General features: G+C 43.4%; 1 protein-coding gene across 3 annotated transcripts in view; it reads right to left on the reverse strand.

Moving 5' to 3' along the window:
* SCARB1 (scavenger receptor class B member 1) overlaps positions 1–23,820 on the reverse strand; it is a 151,662-nt gene that overhangs the window by 23,136 nt on the left and 104,706 nt on the right. For all 3 annotated transcript variants that reach the window (XM_069756023.1, XM_069756024.1, XM_069756025.1), the window contains exon 9: positions 7,060–7,133. In XM_069756023.1, the coding sequence (XP_069612124.1) occupies positions 7,060–7,133 (74 nt within the window). The remainder of the gene's footprint in view (positions 1–7,059; positions 7,134–23,820) is intronic.

Below are 23,820 nucleotides of genomic sequence, written 5' to 3' on the forward strand. Positions count from 1 at the left end.
GGAGTTTGACCTTTATACCGGGATCACACACAGCGAGATACAGCAGAGTCTCGCAGGTTAAAAACAAGCTCTGGCACTCCAGAGCGGAGCGTGCGGCCGCACAGCAATACATGGAGCCGCACGCTCCGCTCTGGAGTGCCGGTGCCAGAGCTGGTTTTTAACCTGCAATACTCGGCCGTATCTCGCTGTGTGTCAGACTCAGGCCTTAAAGAAAGATCCCCCCTCCCTTCTAAAAAATTGGGCCCATCTGACTGCTGGGGTGCAGGATATTGGGGTTCCCAACAGGGACATCTTTGGAAACTATGGCTGCCGAGGCCAGGTTCACAATTTTGTCTTCTAATAAGAAACAGGCCTCTACTTTGGCATTCAGAACAAAGCTCAGGAAGCTCTGTACATTTAAGGGTCTTAGGCTGCAGTCACACTAGCAGTATTTGGTCAGTATTTTACATCGGTATTTGTAAGTCAAAACCAGGAGTGAAACAGATAGAGGAAAAGTATAATAGAAACATATGCACCCCTTCTGCATTTATCACCCACTCCTGGTTTTGGCTTACAAATACGGATTTAAAAAACTGACCAAATACTGCTAGTGTGACGGCAGCCTTAGGGTACCGTCACACAGTGCCATTTCGATCGCTACGACGGTACGATTCATGACGTTCCAGCGATATCCATACGATATTGCTGTGTCTGACACGAAGCAGCGATCAGGGATCCTGCTGCGAATCGTACGTCGTAGCAGATCGTTTGGAACTTTCTTTCGTCGCTGGATCTCCCGCTGTCATCGCTAGATCGGTGTGTGTGACACCGATCTAGCGATGCGTTCGCTTGTAACCAGGGTAAACATCGGGTTACTAAGTGCAGGACCGCGCTTAGTAACCCGATGTTTACCCTGGTTACAAGCGTAAATGTAAAAAAAAAAAAAAACGGCACACACTTACATTCCGGTGTCCGTCAGGTCCCTTGCCGTCTGCTTCCCGCACTCACTGACTGCCGGCCGTAAAGTGAAAGCACAGCACAGCGGTGACGTCACCGCTGTGCTGTGCTTTCACTTTACGGCCGGCAGTCACTGAGTGCGGGAAGCAGACGGCAAGGGACAGACACCGGAATGTAAGTATGTGCTGTTTGTTTTTTTTACGCTGGTAACCAGGGTAAACATCGGGTTACTAAGCGCGGTCCTGCGCTTAGTAACCCGATGTTTACCCTGGTTACCCGGGGACCTCGGCATCGTTGGTCGCTGGAGAGCTGACTGTGTGACAGCTCCCCAGCGACCACACTACGACTTACCTACGATCACGGCCAGGTCGTATCGCTGGTCGTGATCGTAGGTAAATCGTATAGTGTGACGGTACCCTTAGTCTTGATTATCCCAGCCAAGATTTTGCAAGACGGCTGTAACTGCTTTCAACTATAGTAGCACAGTTGTCCTCCAATCTTCCTACTAAAGGTACCGTCACACTAGACGATATCGCTAGCGATCCGTGACGTTGCAGCGTCCTGGCTAGCGATATCGTCCAGTGTGACAGGCAGCAGCGATCAGGCCCCTGCTGTGATGTCGCTGGTCGGGGAAGAAAGTCCAGAACTTTGTTTCGTCGCTGGATCTCCCGCTGACATCGCTGAATCGGTGTGTGTGACACCGATTCAGCGATGTCTTCGCTGGTAACCAGGGTAAACGCTTAGTAACCCGATGTTTACCCTGGTTACCATCATTACAGTAAAAAAAACAAACACTACATACTTACCTTCCGCTGTCTGTCCCTGGCGCTCTGCTTCTCTGCACTCCTCCTGCACTGGCTGTGAGCACAGCGGCCGGAAAGCAGAGCGGTGACGTCACCGCTCTGCTTTCCGGCTGACTGGCGCTCACAGCCAGAGCAGAGAAGCACAGCGCCGGGGACAGACAGCGGTAGATAAGTATGTAGTGGTTGTTTTTTTTACTTTAACGATGGTAACCAGGGTAAACATCGGGTTACTAAGCGCGGCCCTGCGCTTAGTAACCCGATGTTTACCCTGGTTACCGGCATCGTTGGTCGCTGGAGAGCTGTCTGTGTGACAGCTCTCCAGCGACCAAACAGCGACGCTGCAGCGATCCAGATCGTTGTCTGGATCGCTGCAGCGTCGCTTAGTGTGACGGTGCCTTAAGAGGAAGTAGTCGAGATAAGGAACTATTACTGTTCCGAACAGTAGGAAGGCTGTCATCTCAGCAATGAATTTGGTGAACACCCTCAGATACTGACAACCCAAAAGGGGAGGGCTTTGAATTGGAATTGTCTGACCCTTCCTTGTATGTATAGGGCCACTCAAGTATTTTTGATGGTCTGGATGGATTGGGATGCAATAGTAAGCATCATTTAAGTCGACCACCACCACAAAACAATTGTAAAGATGTTTTATGGCCATATTTACAGACATCATCTTGAAAGTGTGATTTTTTTTGTATCCAGCGATTGAGACCCTTCAGATTGATGATGGTCCTGAATCAGCCATCTGGCTTTTATTTATGAAAAAGAGGAGGGAAGAAAATCCCCTTCCTTTTTGTTTGCCTGAAATCTCACCTATGACCTGCTTCTCTACTAGGCCCAAGATCTACAACTCTAGGGCAAGTTGTTCTTCTGCAGGGGGTTATGAACTACTGACGGAGCAGCTGATGGAAGGCCTGAAGATGGCATGCTCTTACTATATCCAGAACCCAAATGCTGGAAGAGGTTCTCCCAGGCCTGCATGAAGAGGGAAAGCCTTCTCCCTACTGTTGGTTTGGCATCATTGCAGGGACTGTCTGGAAGGGAAGAAGGACCTCTGAACATGAATCCAGACTACTTTTGTTCTTCTTACTTTCCCCACTTCCTTCTTTCTCCCAGAGGACATCCCCTACTAAATTTCCTCCTCCGAAAGGAAGTCTTCCTTGACTCAAACCTGGAAAGCTTTTTTTCTCTCTCATCACCAGCCTTTTTTTTTTTATTTAATTTAGAAGGTCATCCAACTTTTTTTCCCCATACAAAAATGGGCCATCACAGGGTATGGAGCACAGCGTAATCTTCCATTGTAAATCTCCTGGACAGCCCTTTAGCCACAAGGCCCATCTTGCCACATTAGACAGACCGGCAGACCTAGCCACAGAGCCAGCGGATGAGTCCGTTAAGAATGCTGTGGCTCCTTGCAACAGGGCAGTTTGGACAAGATCTTCTCTATGGAGATCTTGCTTTTAAGCTGATCTTCCAGCGATTGTAGCCAAAACATGAGGGCCTGTGAGATACAAATTCCGGCGATTGCTGGCTTCAGCCCTCCCATTTTTGCTTCCCATAAGGGTTTTAGATAAGAGTCTGTCTTCTTATCCAATAGGTCCCAAAGTACCCCTGAATCTTCAAAGGTTAGTGCTGACCTATGATGACCTAGATAAGGCGCCATCAATCCTAGGGACCTTGTCCCATAACTCGGAATCTTTTTCCTCTAAAGGATATCTCCTTTTTGAGGGCAAGGCACCAGTTCTCTCCAGTCTCCTCTATGCTCTGCTAATGAGTGCCTGGATCTTCCTATTGATCAGAAAGGTACATTTTTTTCTCATCTTCAGTAGAAGACTGCATCTACCAAAACTTTGTGCTCACAACTTATTCTTACTCTCCATCTGGTCAAAAGTACACTTCACCACTCGACAATATAAAACGACTCTCCAAACTTTCCACTCCCTCCTGAGCCTTAAAGTACAGGCCCCGGTCATCAATCTCATAATCTAGCCACTTCTTTCCTAGACAAAAAGCAATCATATCCATCAGGACATTTTTGCACAATCCCCTCAGAGTCTGGAACCCAGTCCCTCCTGCATATCACCATCACTTTCCACCACAGTGTTCGGATACAGAAGATACCAAGTGTCTTGCTTCTTCTCACCTTATAACCTGCACTAGTGACCATATTCCCTTTAGTCTTTCCCCAGTAACGTTCCTTCCAGTTTCATTTCCTCTTCATGGTGTCAAACCCCATGCTTAAAAAAAAAAAAAAAAACACCACACACATTCCTCGACCAGAACTGCACTGCTAACTACAGACTTCTCTAGGAATGAATAGGATGTTAAACTCCTGCAACGCTTGCTCCACTCTTGGCTAATCTACCATCTCTCAGATTGTAAACAGTCAAGAAGAGTTTGATCTATTTATGCGCTTTGCTCTACTGAAACTGCCCTCACTAAAGTCTAAATTTAATGGCCACTAGTCTCTGCGGATTCTCCTGGATCTCTGCAGCATTCAACACTGTGGACCACCAGCTCCTCCTCACTATGTTCTGCTTTATCGGCCTCAAGGACACTGTTCACTCTTGGTTCTCGTCCTACCTATAAGACGCTCCTTCACAGTATCTTGTTGGTTCTTAATCCTCTAATCTTTTCAATTCCTGTTGGGGTTCCTTAAGGCCCAGTCCTAAGCCTATCCTCTTCTGATATACTGCCCATATTGGACAAACCTTCAGATTTGGTTTCCAGTATCATCTATATGCTGATGACACCCAATGATGCACCTCTTCTGACATTACTCCTACTTGAATACAAAATACCAGGGATTGTCTGTCCATTGTAACATGTTCTCACTAGCTGAAACTGAACATCTCGTCTTTCCTCTGTCTAGTAACAGACTTCTACCAGTTAACGCAATTGCCTTGTACGGTTCAATCATAACTCCCAAGCAGCACACTCGCTGTCTTGGCGTTCTATTAGACACAAACTTGCCTTTATTCTCTATAGCCAAATCGCTCATGTTACCTGCTTCTTAACCCTCTCCAGAATACAAGTTTTTTTGCCTTTGAAACTGCAAAAACATTTACTGTCGCTCGTATTCACTTTTGTCTGGACTACTACAACTCCCTGATTGGTCCCAGTCTAACCAAAACTTTCTCCTCTACAATATATCCTGAATAAAGGAAGCCAGGGTTGTATTTCTCACTAAACACTACACAGATGCCTCTACCCTGTGCCAGTCATTGCACAGTTGCCCATTCACTACAGAATACAATCTTCACACTTGTGTACAAAGCTGTCCACAGTTCTGCACCACCCTGTATCTCAGTCCATCAACCTACCAGAGCTCTATGCTCCGCAACTGATCGAAGACCAACATCCTCCATAATCCGAACCTCCCACCTCCAATACTTTTCTCATGCTGCCCCAGTTTCTTGGATTGCACTATCCCGGACGATGCAAGTAATGCCAAGTCCCCACGCTTTTAAAAACTGAATTTAGATGATTGGCCTATCTAAAGACATATCTAAATTCACCAACCCAACTCTCCCCTGTTCCCGCTTTCTAAATTTTACTCAAAACCCGGTCCCTCCTATTCATTTGTGTCAACTCGCTCCCTGAACTTACTGTAATAGCACTTGGTAACTGTACATTGATACTGGCTGGTGACTGGATCATGTAGCTCATTTCTAAAGCCCCATTATAATAATGGTTGAACCTTATATGACAAGCACTGCCTACCCATTGTGTCCTCCTCCCCCATTTCTTTACAGATAGCAAGCTTGAGAGGAAGCAGGGTGCTCACTCCTATCACCACACATAGTCTTGACAGCTTTCTATTGAGTCCTTGGAGGATGGTGCAGTGGGAAAAAAAATGGCAAGCAATGTCCCACTGGTGCTGCATCACTTAAATGCAGTGTACATCAGAGCCGCCGAGCTTAGTCACTTAGTCATTGGCTGAAGTGGTGACGTGCACTGTAGTCATCACATCACCGCTGCAGTCAGGTCAGAGACAGCCTTAGCAGTGACAAGTAAATGAAAAGTCTTTCAGCTCACCTGTCCACTTTGTGCATTGCTGCCATCCCAGGAAAATCTGATACGTAGTGAAAGAGTCCAGCACCAAAAGGTTGCACGCCAACAAACTTTATTGGCCTCCACCCCCATCCGCTTTTCTTATTACCAATTCAGGATTATCCTGTAAAGACTGTACCACTATTATTCTGCTTACTATATGAGGAACTCAAATACAATTTTTTTTAATTAGTTCTGCACGAATTCCTGAAATCAGTCCAATACCGACACCCTTGACTGAACTGGATAGAAAGACGGATTTTTTGTCCGAAAATATTCAGCAGCTGAGGTAGTAGATTGTGCATAAGACTGATACAGCAGGACTGAGCCGAGGAGAGAACAAATTGGTCATCCAATTCCATAGAAACAAGCATATTTTCACTTGGTGTCACAGCTGAATGCACATCATTAGCTTCCAATGGTTCCTTGAAAAAAAATGTTTTAACTGTGAGAGCCCCTGACAAAACGGTTTTTCGTAATGGAAAGGGTCAGTAAGCCCAGAAGGGGCGGAGTTTGGCGACAAACTTCAGCCGGGAAACCTGTTGGATTCTGATGGAGACCGCCCATTCACCAGTTTAAACAAGCGCACAGATATAATATTGTTCTATTAATATTGTCCACTGACCTTTTGAATGTGCATAATGACAGCCTCATATTTGTTGGTTTTAAGTTTGTATTTTTGTACTGGTAAAAGATTTTTAATGTTTGTGGGTGTGAAAAATGTGATGTGATGGGGCAGGGTTTCTTTGAATCCTTGGCCACTATAAAGTCCTGACTCACTGGTATAGCACTAGGTTATGACTAAGGGGAATATTTGGCCCTGAAAAACGTAAACCGTTGTCTAGGACCTCTGCTATTTTTGCCATTTTTCCTACTCTGTTTTTATATAAAGATTTTGGAATAAAGTTTGTTGGAGCGCAACCTTTTGGTGCTGGACTTTTTCACAACAAGCAGTGACAAGCTGGTGCTGGACTTGGGGAGGGGAGTACCACCTGATTTAATCATTTTAACATGGGAAGGGGAGGCAGGCTTAGAAGTCAGGTGGAAAGTAAAAGCCCTGCCATAGTGGCAAAACTCTGTACACATGTGTACAGACAGTCCACTCAACGCCTCCCTTCTGTCAAGCAGTAGGGTCCATGTCTAATATAACATTAAAAGGGTCTCAGGAGAGACATACAATTTAAATGGTTGGAGTTTAATTTCACTGTACATGTCCAGAACATTTACGATTCTCGCTGACATGGGCAAAAAAAAAATGAATACTTACGAAATACCACTGACACCCATCGTTAATAAGCTGATCTGCATCTTGATTGAACAATTCATGGGAATTCCAGTGAGCTACAAGGAGACAAGAAAAAAAAAATATTTTTTTTTAGGCATTGTGTGCCAACAATGCTCAAGTGTTCCAGCTTGTGTGGCCTAAGCCAGCAGGACCTGATAATACATCCACATAATTACAGTCTTTGCTAAAAAGGACCTTAAGAAAAATACATAGAAGGAAGAAAACCCAAATCAGGTCTGGAAAAAAAAATTAAAAAAAATTGTTGGCAGCACATCCATACATGCAACAGGGTTGTATTGCAAACAATATGGAGACATTTGATGGTTCTCAAAGTTTGCATTGACCCATGTAAAATATAGTAAAAAGGTTTATTCCCAGAAATTACAGATCACTGAGGAGAGACCATCCATTGTTACTCCACACATTCCAGAGATCAGGGCTCTACAACAGAGCTCTGCAAAGCCCAATCTGAAGAGGGGGATGAGGTGCAAATGCTCTTCTTCATTCATTAGCTGTAGGACTACAGGAAAATGGCAAAGGTTGAGCATTAGTGATGAGCGAGTGTTCTTGTCGCTCGAGTTATCTGAGCATGCTCTGGTGTTCTCACAGTATTTTAGGCATGCTTGTAGATTATGTTTTTTCTCTCCGCAGCTGCTAGGCAGTCTGAATACATGTGGAGATTCCCTAACAAACAGGAAATCCTTGCATGTGTTCAGACTGTCTAGCAGCCGCAAATCATGCAACTGCGGAGACGAACAATCTACGAGCATTCCCAAAATACTCGGAGATCACCTGAGCATGCTCTGAAAACTAGAGTAACGAGCACACTCGCTCATCACTATTGAGCATGCTAACCCCACTTCTACAGTATGCAAGGTGTGACTCTGCAGAGTTCCAGTCTTGGGATAGATTGGAGAAGCAAATTATCTGCCACTTTATGGATAGGAGATCACTTAATTGGCCTCTTTCTGACAACACATGCATCATATGCCAGGAAGGATGTAATGGTTCTTTCCAGAATATTGTTTACAATCGGGTTTTTGTGTTAAAAAATAAATTCACGTAATATAAACACTAAGAATACACTGGATACATATTTGTTTATAATTCCACTGTATTCTTGGGCTAAGTTTCCTCAATGAATTTGGTCGTTGTGCACTTTCACAGCATTCTTACAGTTGCCAAAAAATAAAAAAAAAGAGTTTTAATGGCTCTTGGCTGCAGAAAGAAACAAAACATCACACCCCAATAGGTGCAGAAAATCTAACATCTAAAAATCGCAAATTCAAGTCGCTTATCATGGGAACATAGCCTTGTACACTTGTACATGGTGTGTTTTTTCCTCACGAAAATGGGCCAAAAACACTATGGAATCCTGAAGTGTTGCGGACATGATCAGTAATTTTCCTTTGAGTATTTGCAGTGCATTTTTTTTCTTCAGCATGTCAAGTCTTTGTGCGGATTATTAGCATCTTTCACCCATTAACGTCAATTGAATCAGTCAAGTCTGCAGCAAAACCCTAGATATATTATACTAGATGGTGGCCCGACTAACACATCGGGTAATCTAGAATATGCATGTCCACGTAGTATATTACCCAGTCACGTAGTAAATTGCCCAGCCACGTAGTATATTGCCCAGCCACGTAGTTGTATATCACTGCCCACGCAGTATTTAGCAGTGTGTGCACAATATCCCTGTTAAAAAAAATAATTAAAATAAAAGATAGTTATATACTCACCCCTGGGATCCAGCAAAGCTGTGTGATGCGGCCGCCATCTTCCGTTCCCAAGATGCATTGCGAAATTACCCAGATGACTTAGTGGTCTTGCGAGACCGCTAAGTCTTCTGGGTAAGTTCGCAATGCATCTCTGGGAACGGAAGATGGCGGCCGGCGCGAGCGCATCGTCCGACGACGGAAGGTGACAATAGCAGGTTTTTTGTTTTTTTATTATTTTTAACATTAGATGTTTTTACTATTGACGCTGCATAGGCAGCATCAATAGTAAAAACTTGGTCACACAGGGTTAATAGCGGCGGTAACGTAGTGCGCTACCCGCGGCATAATGCGGTCCGTTACCGCTGGCATTAACCCTGTGTGAGCGGTTACTGGAGGAGGATTATGGAGCGGGCACCGACTGCGGGGAGTAGGGAGCGGGCGCCGGGGACACCGACTGCGGGGAGTATGGAGCGGAGCGCCGGGGACACTTACTGCGAGGAGTATGGAGCGGGCACCGGGGACACTGACTGCGGGGAGTATGGAGCGGGGAGTATGGAGCGGAGCGCCGGGGACACTTACTGCGAGGAGTATGGAGCGGGCACCGGGGACACTGACTGCGGGGAGTATGGAGCGGGGAGTATGGAGCGGAGCGCCGGGGACACTGACTGCGGGGAGTATGGATTGGGCGGCGGGCACTGACTGTAGGGGAGGGACTAATCGGACTGTGCCAGTCGCTGATTGGTCGAGGCAGCCATGACAGGCAGCTGCCTCAACCAATCCGTTACAGAAGTTGAGGACAGAAAAACGGAAGTACCCCTTAGACTAATATATATATATATATATATATATATATATATATATATATATATATATATATATATATATATATATATATATATATATATATACACACATATACACACATAAAATAATTAAACCTATTAGAAACATATACTCAACTTAACGCCCAAGTCACCTATTAAAAAAAATAAAACCACCATATATTTTCCTGTCCATGGTAGTCAATATAATCCCAAGTGTCCCACGGCGATCTCATGTGTAGAACAGTCACATCGGGAGATGTGGCTGCTCTAACCGGAGACCGGCGAAACACTGGGAGACTGATTACCTCCTGTCAGTGTATCACTGAGCTTCCGTGAGAGAGTTCACTGGAGTTCATCAGCTGATTAGCTCCAATGCTCTCACTTACGGCACCACCACTGCGTGAGAACTCTCATGCAGTGGTGGTGCAGTAATGGAGATCACCGGAGCTGATCAGCTGATTAATTCCGGTGAACGCTCTCATGGAAGCTCAGTGATACACTGCGTTTTATATTGTGAATGTATCCATAAAGCATAATACCTTCACTGTATACATACACACTGAACAAATATCAATTAAAAAGGCAGTGTTTCTGAGCAGAGGACTTCGAGCTTTGGAACAGGAAAAAAGAAATAATTCCAGTATAGAGAGATCGGAAACTTCTGTGATGGATAATTGAATTTGGCTAAAATTAAGACTCAGGAAAGTAAAAATCTGCCTTTTAAAGTGACAATCTAGTTAGAAACCATAATGTGATGAATATCTTTCAACTAGAACAATTAAAGAATAACTATGTGACATTGATGATTTGGCACCATTTTATCAGTAGTACATATATAGGCTTACAGGATTACAATCAGTCTCTCCATATCCTGCCTGACAGTGAGGAGGTTACAGATAATTCCCTACAAGAACATGCTGAACAAGTTCCCCGAAAATGTTTTCATGTAACAGAAATGAGATTATCTTAAGGGCCTGGGTTTTGTCCAGAAAACTAAGCCAGCATGAGCCAGTTTGTAGGTTGATTAACAAAATCAATGGACTCATTCTATTTTACAGAATACATTCATTATGACAACTGAATAGAGTAGACCATTTCATAAACACCAGCCTTAATTTCTTATGAAGATGTGCCAGCTGCCATAACCATCTATTAACATTTACTTTAGTAAACCAGACATTGAATATTTTTGAAGGTTCATTATATAAAAATTAATGAATAATATGTCTGCTGTATATGAAAAAGGTCAATTTTGAATTTTTTAGATTTTTCTGCAATTGCCCCCTCAGTTATACTGCATAGCTGCACCGAATGTAGAAGAACCATTATAAATAAAATTATATATGGTACAAAAGAACCAGATTCAGATAAGTAAAGCACAAACGGACCACAGCAAATATAAATACATACCATATTAGAGTATAAGCCGACCCGAGTATAAGCCGGGACCCATAACTTTGCCACAAAAAACTGGGAAAACTTAATGACGCGAGTATAAGCCTAGGGTGGAAAATGCAGCAGCTACCGGTAAACGTCAAAAATAAAAATAGACACCAATAAAAAGTAAAATTAATTGAGACGTCAGTAGGTTAAGTGTTTTTGAATATCCATATTGAATCAGGAACCCCATATAATGCTCCATAAAGTTCATGATGGCCCCATAAGATGCTTCATAGAAAATATGCCACATATAATGCTGCACAGGTTGATTAAGGCCCCATAAGGTGCTCCATAGCCGACTGCTGCGACAAAAAAAAACAAATAAAAAAAAAAACATACTCACCTCTTGTCCTGAGCAGGCCCCCGGCACTTGCAATATTCACCTGTCCGCGTTCCACCGCTGGGTGCCGCTGTGTCTTCCACGTCCTCCGCAGGCAGAGGGCGGCACTCACACTAATCGCGTCATTGCACCCTCTGACCTGAATGTCACAGACAGAGGACGCAGAAGACACAGCGGCGCCCAGTGGTGGAACGTGGAAAGGTGAATATTGCACAATACTCACCCTCCAGTCCCCATTATACTCACCTGCTCCCGGCGCAGTCTCTGGCAGCTTCTCACTGACCGGTGATCTTCAGCACCCGCAGCTTCTTCCTGTGTTCAGCTGTCACTTCGTACTGCTCATTAAAGTAATAAATATGCTTCCATATTCATTACTCTAATGCGCGGTACCACATGACCATTGAACACAGGAAGAAGCTGCGGGCGCCGAAGTAGTAGGAACATGCAGAGACGCGCTGGGAGCAGGTATGATTTGACAGCCGCCACTCCCCCTCCCCCACCGACCCCTGGGACAATGACTAGTATGGGCTGAAAATCTCAGCTTATACTCGAGTATATATGGTATACATATTTTTTTTTTTTTTTTTTTAGACATGTCTACGTTTGGACAGTGAACTGAGAGAGCATGATAAAGACTGCACTTAATGACAGAAGATCCAAATTTCTCTTTGAATCTAAAGTCTTAGTCTCCCGCATAAATACACACCTAGGAATATGGGGGTGGTGTGGAGATGGATTTGCTCAATGTTTACTCTAGGTTACCCTAAATATACCCCGACTGTTCAGAACACCTATATGAACAAGCAATGGGGAGATTTCAATGCAAAGACTTACAGTTATAAAAGATACATGTGTCTTGAAGCATCATTAGTCATTTCCTTATTTTTTTTTAATGGGATGTGACCTGTAGAACCCCTTAAGTGCCTGCAGAGGGAGCCAAAGCAACAAGAATCCATTGCGAATTCTACAGAAGTACTGTCACAATTTCCCATTTGGAGGCTTATTTAGCAAGTTTGCCCAACTGACTTAGCAATTAGGAAACCGATAAACCACCATGAAGCTCTAGACTTGATGGGTGGTTTACATACTTGGGAAATATCCTAACCTGAGCAGGTATCAGCAGCTGATAAAGTACAGGTGAATATGAGTAATTACAGCAAGACAAAATAGCTCTCACTGATTACCATCAGCACTTATCATTTACAACCCCAGAGAAATTTATTGTGACTGCACTGACATGAAAAAGATGACATAGATGTTTTTTTCTTTTTTATGGAAAGTAAAGGCACTGCATGTCCCTACTTTGATCAGTCCTTACTTCACACTGCTGGATGCAGAGAGCCACATTTGTTGAGTAATTCTGTTAGTCCATATATCTACGCTATATGGCCATACAAAGATTTCAGACAGTTACCACATTTGTGTGGTACAACAAACAGATCATCCCCATGCTGTAATGTCTGTATACTATTCCGCTTCCTCTTCTACCCAGGAGCTGTGCTATGATCAGACCATGTTCCTGTACACAGACACAGCCATTACACAGTACACAGCAGGGGAACATTTATAAAAGATTCTCGCAGCACAGGAACATTTTATTTAAAACACATCCAATTGTGGAAATGACTATTCCAAGATCTATTTATTAAAATGAACTTTTGTTCGTGGGAAATCCCCTTTAAAGGCAACGCGTTGTCACTAAGGCCTGCTGGTTACAATCAGGCAGGTCTATAATGCTGTATATGGGAATTATGCTTCTACCGCAGTACATTTCATTCAGATTCCTGCAAGTCTCAAAAGCTTTAGAGTCCCATCACGCTACTGGCTATTGGAGACAGACTTTCCAATTTACTTACCAAGTCAGATGTAGGTGCAGTTTATTGTAGATCAGCAAATCACATCTTCATTATGGAAGGGGGACATAGAAAAAGGCTTAAAGACTTTGGAGTAGATTGGCCAGTGTCCTTCTGAAGCTGCTATTTTCACATACTGTAAAGAGGCCAGTTTTTCACCTACTTTGAAGTTTACTCAATAGGAACTTCAAAAATTTGACAGCAAAGCACTAGTGTCCCCCTTCACACAGGTATGGTATGACTACATGCCATATTCAGCACGTGGATATCAATTTAGATATGCCTGGAAGTGCACTCTGGTGGTAGGACTGCAGAGGTGAAACCCCATATTTCCTAGGCCGGTTTTACATTTGCGGTTGTGTCCGCAGCGTTTGACACATACGTCTTGATTTCATATCTTTTACATTGTGGACGCAGGTTCATGCGTTTGCTTACACATGCGTCTTTTTGCGGTGTGAGGCAAACGCACCATGTTGCAATTTTTGACGCATTAAGTTTCCTTCAAATATGCACAGGCATGCGGATGGGTGCATTAAAAAAACAAAACGCATTACTGTCTATGGGAATGCATGCGTACGCATGTCTTTGCATATGCATGCATTCAATGTGCTTGCGCACTTCGGACTGCGCATGTCAAGGAACTGATTTAGACACGCCCACTGAGACACTCCCTCCTTGAAATATCAAACGCATGATCATAAAAAGTGCAAACGCAGCTTTTTTTTGCAGTCATGCGTAAGCTGATGCGGATAAAAAACGCTGCGTTGGCAAGCATTTTTGCATGTGGTCACGGACAAGACGCTGAGGACACAACTGCCAATGTGAAAAAAAAAAAGACTGCACACATGGCATTGGGATAGTGCTGTATTAACCAGTCGGAAACTAGCTGTATAATTGCTTTAAAATTATACAAATGTAAATCAACCTGTAACCACTTCATGCCCTTAGGAAACAACATCTCCACTTCATCTAAAAAAGGCAACAGATCGGAGTAGTTACGGTAATTCCCTAGGTTCTCCATATCTCCATACATGGAGAGCTCATGGTAACTATCTCAGCACACAGTCAAGTATGGCAGCAAGGCTTCAGAAAATCTGATACCAGATATCATGTTACATTAGCACTGTTGAGGGCAGAGCAAAGTACTGCAGTGCGCAGGCGCCGGAAAGGTCAGAGAGGCCTGGCACCTGCGCACTGCGGTTCTTTGCTCTGCCCTGTTGAGGGCAGACAAAGTACGCCTGCGCCAGAGCCGCGGTGTGAAGACCAGAAGAGGACGTCAAGGAATGAAGATAGGAGGCGCCGGAGCGGACCTGAGACACCCATTTGACCAGAATGCAGCGGGACCGCCCCTGGGTGAGTAGAATCTAACCTCTTTTTCTCCTCTTTCAGGATACATCGGGGGCTTATCTACAGCATTACAGAATGCTGTAGATAAGCCCCTGATGTCGGTGAGCTTACCTCACCATCGATTTTGGGGGTGACAGGTTCCCTTTAAGGGAATCAGCCAGCAGTATTTCAAACTATTTATATGCGCACATAACCCTTTCAAGAACAGGTTCAGCAATACTACCATTAGGGTATGTGCACACGCTGTGGATTCCATTGCGGATTTCTGCAGAATCCGCAGGTAAAACGCCCTGCGTTTTACGTGCAGATTCCTTGCGGATTTTACCTGTGTTTTTACACCTGCAGATTCCTACTATGGAATAGGTGTTTCCGCACGGAATTTTCCACAGCATATGCACAGCGGACTTTGTTTTCTATAGGTTTACATGGTACTGTACAACGCATGGAAAACTGCTGTGGATCCGCAGGGCCAAATCCACAACATGTGCACATGCCCTTACATGGCAAATCTGTTCTTCAGTTAATGAGAAATCAGCGTTTGATTGAGGCTATGCACTGTTCAACTGGGTAAGCGAGTGTGCATTTTGACCATAATATTTTATACATATATTTTCCTACTCAAAGCTGTATAAACCTGAATGCTTATTGGATAACAAAAATGTCAGATGATGTGTATTTGTGTAATGAGGGGGTGAGGCCTGAGCATGCAACACCCTTTATCAAGGTGTGCAGAATTCTAAAGGGCAGCGTTTCCCTCATGTAAATTGAGACAAGACAAAAAAAATAAATAAATAAATACCGCATATACTCGAGTATAAGCTGAGATTTTCAGCCCATTTTTTTAGGCTGAAAGTGCCCCTCTCGGCTTATACTCGAGTCGTTGTCCCAGGTGGTCGGCGGGGGATGAGGAGCAGCGGCTGTCACATACTCACCTGCTCTTGGCGCGGTCCCTGCATGTACGATGCTCAACGGGAGTCGGCAGCTTCTTGCTGTGTTCAGCGGTCACGTGGTACCGCTCATTAAAGTAATGAATATGGATGCATATTCATTACTTTAATGAGTGGTACATGACCGCTGAACACAGGAAGAAGCTGCAGTCTCCCAGAGATCATCTGACAGTGAGAAGCTGCCAGGGACCGCGCCGGGAGCAGGAGAGAATAACGGGGAGGGTGAGCATTGCGAGATATTCACCTGACCCCCTTCCACCGCCGGGCGCCTCTCACTCTTCCGCGTCCTCTGCCTGTGACTGCTTAGGTCAGAGGGCGCGATGACGTAGTTAGTGCGTGCCTCCCTCTGCCTGAACAGTCAGAAAGCCAGAAGACAGAGTGCAGCGGTGGAATGGGGAAGGTGAATATCGCAAGTGCCGGGGGCCTCAGACGAGAGGGGAGTATGTGATTTTTTTTTTTTTAATCGCAGCAACAGCATATGGGGCATAGTCTATGAAGCATCTTATGGGGCATAATCTATGGAGCATTCTATGGGGCATAATCTATGGAGCATTCTATGGGGCATAATCTATGGAGCATTCTATTGGGCCATAAACCTTTATACAGCATTGTATGGGGCATACAGTCATGGCCAAAAAGTATTGACACCCCTGCAATTCTGTCAGATAATACTCATTTTCTTCCTGAAAATGTTTGCAAACACAAATGTGGTATTATCTTCATTTAATTTGTCTTAAATGAAAAAACACAAAAGAGAATGAAGCAAAACATTGATCATTTCACACAAAACTCCAAAAATGGGCCAGACAAAAGTATTGGCACTTTCAGCCTAATACTTGGTTGCACAACCTTTAGCCAAAATAACTGCAACCAACCGCTTCCGGTAACCATCAATGAGTTTCTTACAATGTTCTGCTGGAATTTTAGACCATTCTTCTTTGGCAAACTGCTCCAGGTCCCTGATATTTGAAGGGTGCCTTCTCAAAACTGCCATTTTTAGATCTCTCCACAGGTGTTCTATGGGATTCAGGTCTGGCCACCTTAGAAGTATCCAGTGCTTTCTCTCAAACCATTTCTAGTGCTTTTTGAAGTGTGTTTTGGGTCATTATCCTGCTGGAAGACACATGACCTCTGAGGGAGACCCAGCTTTCTCACACAGGGCCCTGCATTATGCTGAAAAATTTGTTGGTAGTCTTCACTAGAAAATGGTTTGAGAGAAAGCACTGGAAACTTCTAAGGTGGCCAGCAATGAGTCCAGACCTGAATCCCATAGAACACCTGTGGAGAGATCTAAAAAATGGCAGTTTGGAGAAGGCACCCTTTTATGCATCTTATGGGGCATAATCTATGGAGCATCTTATGGGGCCATTATTAACCTTTGTGCAGCATTATATGGGGCATTTTTTAATATGGAGCATCTTATGGGGCTCATCATAAACTTTAGGGATCATTATATGGGGCTCCTGATTCAATATGGATATTCAAAAACACTTAACCTACTGATGTCTCAATTAATTTTACTTTTATTGGTATCTATTTTTATTTTTGAAATTTACCAGTGGCTGCTCCATTTCCCACCCTAGGCTCGAGTCATTAAGTTTTCCCAGTTTTTTGTGGCAAAATTAGGAGGGGGGGGGTCGATTTATACTCGAGTATATACGGTAACTAAAAAAAGATGCACATTAACTGATGAAGGTTTGGGAAGTATAAAAATGTAAAGTGACTAGGATTATCCTCCAGTGCGGTCATATTCCAAAATTGCAGCCTTCCTGGAGAGCCCAGAAGTACAAGGTGATCAGTGCTCAGAGACATTGCCGAGGTAAGGAAGACAAACCAGACCACCACTGTACAAGACACAGAAGAAACATTAAGACTGAAAAATGTGTCTTCAGATATTTCTTGGCACAAAGGATTTATGGCCTGATGAGGCCAGTGACTCGACAGACCAGATGGATGATGCCAGCAAGGTGGAGGACTGCTATGGGCTGTTAATAAAAGTGGGCCAGTGTGAACTTTTTAGGATGAAAATGGACACAAAATCAGCTCAAACCAACTGATAATTTTTAGAAGACCCCCTATACAAGCAGGAAAAGTCTGCTTCTTTCAAGAAAACCATGAGGATATTTGCTTGGCTGCAAGTAAAGGCCTTAAAAGATGACGACGACATTGCCCCTTCCTCATCTGACCTAAACCCTATTGAGAACTTGACAGTCCTTCTAAAATAGAAGATTTACAGTGACGGAAAAATGTACAAGTCTGAACAGAGTCTGGGAGGCTGTGGTTGGTTCTCTCAAGATAACCTAATGACTAAGAAACTTACAGACTCCCCATAATGGTCATAAGTCTTCCATTCATGACCATTATGGCAAGAGAAAAAGAAAGCGGGGAGGGGGTATATTGGTCACAGATATTCTTTTTAAATGTCAAACATTTTTGAAAATTGAGTTGTTTGATTATGCTCATGTTAAAATGGAGAAAAATTTACATCTTTCATTTAGTTGCATAATAATTATGCACACTAATCGCTGCCCTCCTAAGAGACAACTCCTCACTTTTACATTTTTAAATATTCAGGTTTATTTACCTTTAAATTGATCAACAGCAATGTAGTTGTTCAATAATAAAATGAATCAAAAAATACAAATTGCTAATTGTGCACAGTGTAGATCTGAAGCCTCTCACTCCAGCTCAATTCCACATCCACTTTAGCAAGGGTGAAAGTGTAGATTCCTTATTTTAATTTAAAAAAAAAAAAAAAGGCATAGCGCGATTCTATACTAAATAGAAGAAATTTCTTTATTGCAAATTAATTTTCAAATCTTAGACTTTTATAATGCACTATGATTTACGCATTACGTGCAGTACCAAAGTTTAATGGCATAGTAAAAGCCAGAAAAAACATGAACAAATAAAAACAGAAGGTTATATTTGACACAGATTAGCAAAACATGTATATAGTCTAGGTTAGCCATTTATCACTATATGATAGCAAAGCCTAATGAATTTATGGCTTTATGCGCCTCTTATCTAAATGACTTCTCATGTTTCAACATTATGAAATCCTTGTACTATGGAATAGAAGATTCTTAAAACACGCAAATGCCTGCTCAGACTTTGTTATATATAGGACTTGGAAAGTATTCCGTTTGCAGGTTTAGACATTTGGTCATTTACTTAAAGATATCACATCGGTTTACGTTTCAAAATAAATCAAGTTGATAAATACAATTTAATCTTACCCAACACAAAATAGATGCCGAAAGAGCATCAGCAATTCGGCAGAATTACCAGGACCAGAGTTTTTTTCCAGACTATTCATTTAGGGAACACAACAAGGAAAAACAGAGGTAAATATTCCTTGTGTGCTACAATATTACATGGCATGTGTAAAATTATATATCTTCACATGCAGATAACTTATTCTTGGAGTTTAAGCTGGACAAAACTGGAAAATAAATGGATTTTCCAGGAATAAAATACCACTTCAGCAGGTTTTATTTAACCGTTAGAGTGGTGCCACTAACCAAAGTTCCCTGCCCCTAGTTACATATTTACCAGTTAACGTCTTCTGTCATCTGCACAACTCTGGTTCTCTTCTGTGTTCCAGTGTTTGCAGGGCAAGCGAGAAGTCACTTATCAATGCATCTCTATGAGAGTCAGACCAAGGCAATTTGATTTCTATTGAGATTTCTATTGAGAAATTGTGATTGTTACCTCTAACTTCTGATCAGTCAGAAGGTGCAGTCACAAGATGGCAGATTGGGACCAGAGCAGCGCCAAGAAGAGCTGAAGATGGTAGCTGGTGAGTTTAGTACTAGGTTCAGAAAACTTAGTTTAGAGATCAGTGGCACCTCCTCAGTGCTTTTAAAAAATAAAATAAACCCTATGCTTTAAAGCAAAATCAGTTTTACTAATCGCTGCCTCCATCTCTTGACTTTGAGGACATGCCTGAAGTGGAAGCGTCAAGCACTACAGCAAGGGACGACTGCAGTCAATCACAGGGATCACCGCTCGTGTACACCAAGTCACTGAACCTACAACTGGATGTACTTGTCACACACAGTTGACACTCTGTAGAAGTTATGCCATCACTGTATAGTACAAGGAGCAGCAGGATTTATTTTAGAACTTCTTTATAAGCTATGCTATGCAAGTCTGGCAAGTATTAACCCCTTCCCGACCTGTGACAGCATATGCGTCATGAAAGTCTGTGCCAATCCGACCTGTGACGCATATGCTGTGTCACAGAATGATCGCGTCCCTGAAGATTGGGTGAAAGGGTTAACTCTAATTTCACCCGATCTGCAGGGTCAGGGGGAGTGGTACTTTAGCCTAGAGGGGGTGGCTTTGCCCCCACGTGACTACGATCGCTCTGATTGGCTGTTGAAAGTGCAACAGCCAATCAGAGCAATTTGTAATATTTCACCCATGAAAAGTGGTGAAATATTACAATCCAGCCATGGCTGATGCTGCAATATCGGCCATGGCTGGAAACACTGATCTGTTCCCCCCCCCCCCCCCCCCACACCGCCACTGATCTCCTCCCCAGTTCTCCGTTCTATGGTCCGCTCCCCTCCATCCTCCTGTCCGCTCTCCCCCATCCTCCTGCCCGCTCCCCCGTGCTCCGATACCACCCCCCTCCTCCTGCCCGCTCCCCCCGTGCTCCGATACCACCACCACCCATAAACCCCCCCCCACACCCCCCCGTGCTCCGATCCACCTCCTCATACTTACCGAGCCTCCCGATGTCCGTCCGTCCTTCTCCATGGGCGCCGCCAACTTCCAAAATGGCGGGCGCATACACAGTGCGCCCGCCGAATCTGCCGGCTGGCAGATTCGTTCCAGGTACATTTTGATCAATGTGATAAAACCCGTCACAGTGATAAAAAAAAAAAAAATAGTAAATGAAAAAAAATTGTTGCTAAAACATCATTTTTGTGACTAAAAAGTTAAATGTTCATTTTTCCTTCCATGTTGCTTCTGCTGCTGTGAAGCACCTGAAGGGTTAATAAACTTCTTGAATGTGGTTTTGAGCACCTTGAGGGGTGCAGTTTTGAGAATGGTATCACTTTTGGGCATTTTCAGCCATATAGACCCCTCAAACTGACTTCAAATGTGAGGTGGTCCCTTAAAAAAATGGTTTTGTAAATTTTTCTGTAAAAATGAGAAATCGCTGGTCAAATTTTAACCCTTATAACTTCCTAGCAAAAAAAAAATTTGGTATCCAAAATAGTGCTGATGTAAAGTAGATATGTGGGTTATGTTATTTATTAACTATTTTTTGTCACATAACTCTCGCTTATCAGAATAAAAATTCAAAATTTTAGCCAAATTTCCATTTTTTTCACAAATAAACGCAAAAGTTATCGACCTAAATTTACCACTAACATGAAGCCCAATATGTCACGAAAAAAACAATCTCAGAATCGCTCGGATCCGTTGAAGCGTTCCTGAGTTATTACCTCATAAAGGGACACTGGTCAGAATTGCAAAAAACGGCCAGGTCATTAAGGTCAAAATAAAAATTAATACAGTCATTCACTTTTTCATCATAGTACGTAACTGATGAAGGTCCAGATATAGGACCGAAACGTTTTTTGGCTACTACCATTAAAATCTCACGAGCATTAAGTTGAGTGCCAGGTTCTTTCTTTTAGTATCACATGGTGTGGGAACCTACCTGGGCACCACTAGTAGTAGTGCACACGGCTTTATCTTTGATTAAGGTCAAAATAGGCTGGGTCATGAAGGGGTTAAAATAAAGGTTAATCAGGATTAACCTGTTTGGATATTTAGACACATTGAGCATTATCAGCAGCAAAATCACTGCGTAAAACATGCACTTTCGACACTGAAAATGCAAGTATTTGAATGGTATTTATTGTAAAACGCATTTCTTTGGCAGGGGGAAAAAAAAAAAAAAAACAGCCTTTGAACAAGCTCTTAAGTGGACTATTAAACATTCCAAGAATCTTATTTTCTTCTTTCAACCCCGTTTGAAACCTCTATGCTCTGCTGACTGCAGCCCAAGAAACCATTAACGAAAGCAATGCCTTATGCAAACCCATCCTACGACATTTTCGCCCAGACCGCCTCGCCATTCAGAATTAGAAGAAACAGTTCTTTGACAGAGCCACAGAGACTCTCAGTTGTCCCACGAGATTTACTCCACCTAGAAAACTTTGCTTGTGCCACTGCGTTCTCAGAGAGCATTTCCAGATGTTCTGAATGGATCCTATTTACTACTATGGAATCCCCTTTGCCAACAGAGGCTGCAGTTCTCAATGCCAAACTGCATTCAATAGAATGTTTCTATTGTCTAATATAACCAGCCCTCAAAGGAACAGCAGAATAATGTGGTGCCTGGAGATTACACCACTTCCCTGCCACAGAAAGTCTTAAACTCACAAGCTGCTTACAGCAAATGTCTCCAGGAAGAAGGGATTATAAAATCCAGCATGTTAATGTAAGGATTTGTTCTAGTCTTCTCATCCTGGTTTAGCAGTAGGTGCATTCTACTCATTTTGTGCAGGTCTTAGCCATAACTTTATACTATATGGTGTGTGAATGTTAAAGATTAAAGGGAACCTGACAGCTGATACACACTACCTGAACCCTGGATAGTGTGTATCAGATGTTGACTAGACAACTTCAGCCAAGTAGAATTTTCTCCAAAAAGCTGCATTTTAGAGGAAAAATATACTTTAAAAGCCAACAGGGACCAAGCTGCACAGGAGAATAGTTGGAAAGACGGGTTCCTGGCTGCCTCTCCGCACATGCATGCAGTGCATGAACGGGGAGAGTCCTGTCACTCCAGGGATGGGGGTAATCTGATAGGAAACCACCAGTCTCCTGGCGACTTTTAAATTTTTTTTTTTTTTTAAATGCCACAGCTTTCCAAAGTAAAACCTACCTGGCTGGCTTAAATCATGCAACCAGGGTTTGATACTGTACATGCTGCCTGTAGAACAGGCAGCATGTATCAGAAGTCAGGTTTCCTTTAACTTGGAAAGCAACATATGAAGCTGCAGCACAGCATTAGCTTAAATAAGGCAGGATGATAGCTGGTCATATGCACGAGATAAATGCCAGGTGGATCTGATGAACAAAGTAGAATTGGCCACCAATCTAGTATAAACTGGGCAGCCTGACAGATGTAGACATGTATTCTTATGGGGGGAATGTTCTCTCGAGATGGTTCATCCAAACATTATACACTTCTTCTCCTGATCTCACGCCTGCCTTATTAGAAAACACTAGTGATTGTCTTACCGCTGTCTCTAACATCATGTCCTCCCTCTATCTGAAACTAAACCTGTCAAAAACTGAACTCCTCGTGTTCTCTCCCTCTACTAACCTACCTTTGCCTGACATTGCCATCTCCGTGTGCGGTTCCACCATTACTCCAAAGCAACATGCCCGCTGCCTTGGGGTCATCCTTGATTCTGACCTTTCATTCACCCCCTACATCCGATCACTGGCTCGCTCTTCTTACCTGCATCTCAAAAACATTTCTAGAATTCGCCCTTTTCTTAATTTCGACTCTGCAAAAACACTGACTGTTTCACTTATTCATTCTCGTCTGGACTATTGTAACTCTCTACTAATCGGTCTCCCTCTTGCAAAACTCTCCCCGCTCCAATCTGTCCTGAATGCTGCAGCCAGGATCATATTCCTCACCAACCGTTACACCGATGCCACTACCTTGTGCCAGTCATTACACTGGCTACCCATCCACTCCAGAATCCAGTACAAAACTACTACCCTCATCCACAAAGCTCTCCATGGCTCAGCACCACCCTACATCTCCTCTCTGGTCTCAGTCTACCACCCTACCCGTGCCCTCCGCTCCGCTGATGACCTCAGGTTAGCATCCTCAATAATCAGAACCTCCCACTCCCGTCTCCAAGAATTTACACGTGCTGCGCCGATTCTGTGGAATGCACTACCTAGGTTAATACGATTAATCCCTAATCCCCACAGTTTTAAGTGTGCCCTAAAAACTCATTTGTTCAGACTGGCCTACCGCCTCAATGCATTAACCTAACGATCCCTGTGTGGCCTATTATAAAAAAAAAAAAAAAAAAAAACCACAGGTTCCTCGCATTATGTTCTCATTCACTTTATGCAGTTAGCCCTCTGTGTCTGTACTGCTACATACTTAGGCAGTTAACTGGTTCATGCAGCTTTACATGAACACCTGAGCCTTACATTATGGCTGGTCCGAATAACTAAAGCATTTGTTACCATCCACCTCTCGTGTCTCCCCTT

The sequence above is a fragment of the Ranitomeya imitator genome, chromosome 1, assembly GCF_032444005.1.
Source record: "Ranitomeya imitator isolate aRanImi1 chromosome 1, aRanImi1.pri, whole genome shotgun sequence".
In the NCBI taxonomy this organism is placed as follows: domain Eukaryota; kingdom Metazoa; phylum Chordata; class Amphibia; order Anura; family Dendrobatidae; genus Ranitomeya; species Ranitomeya imitator.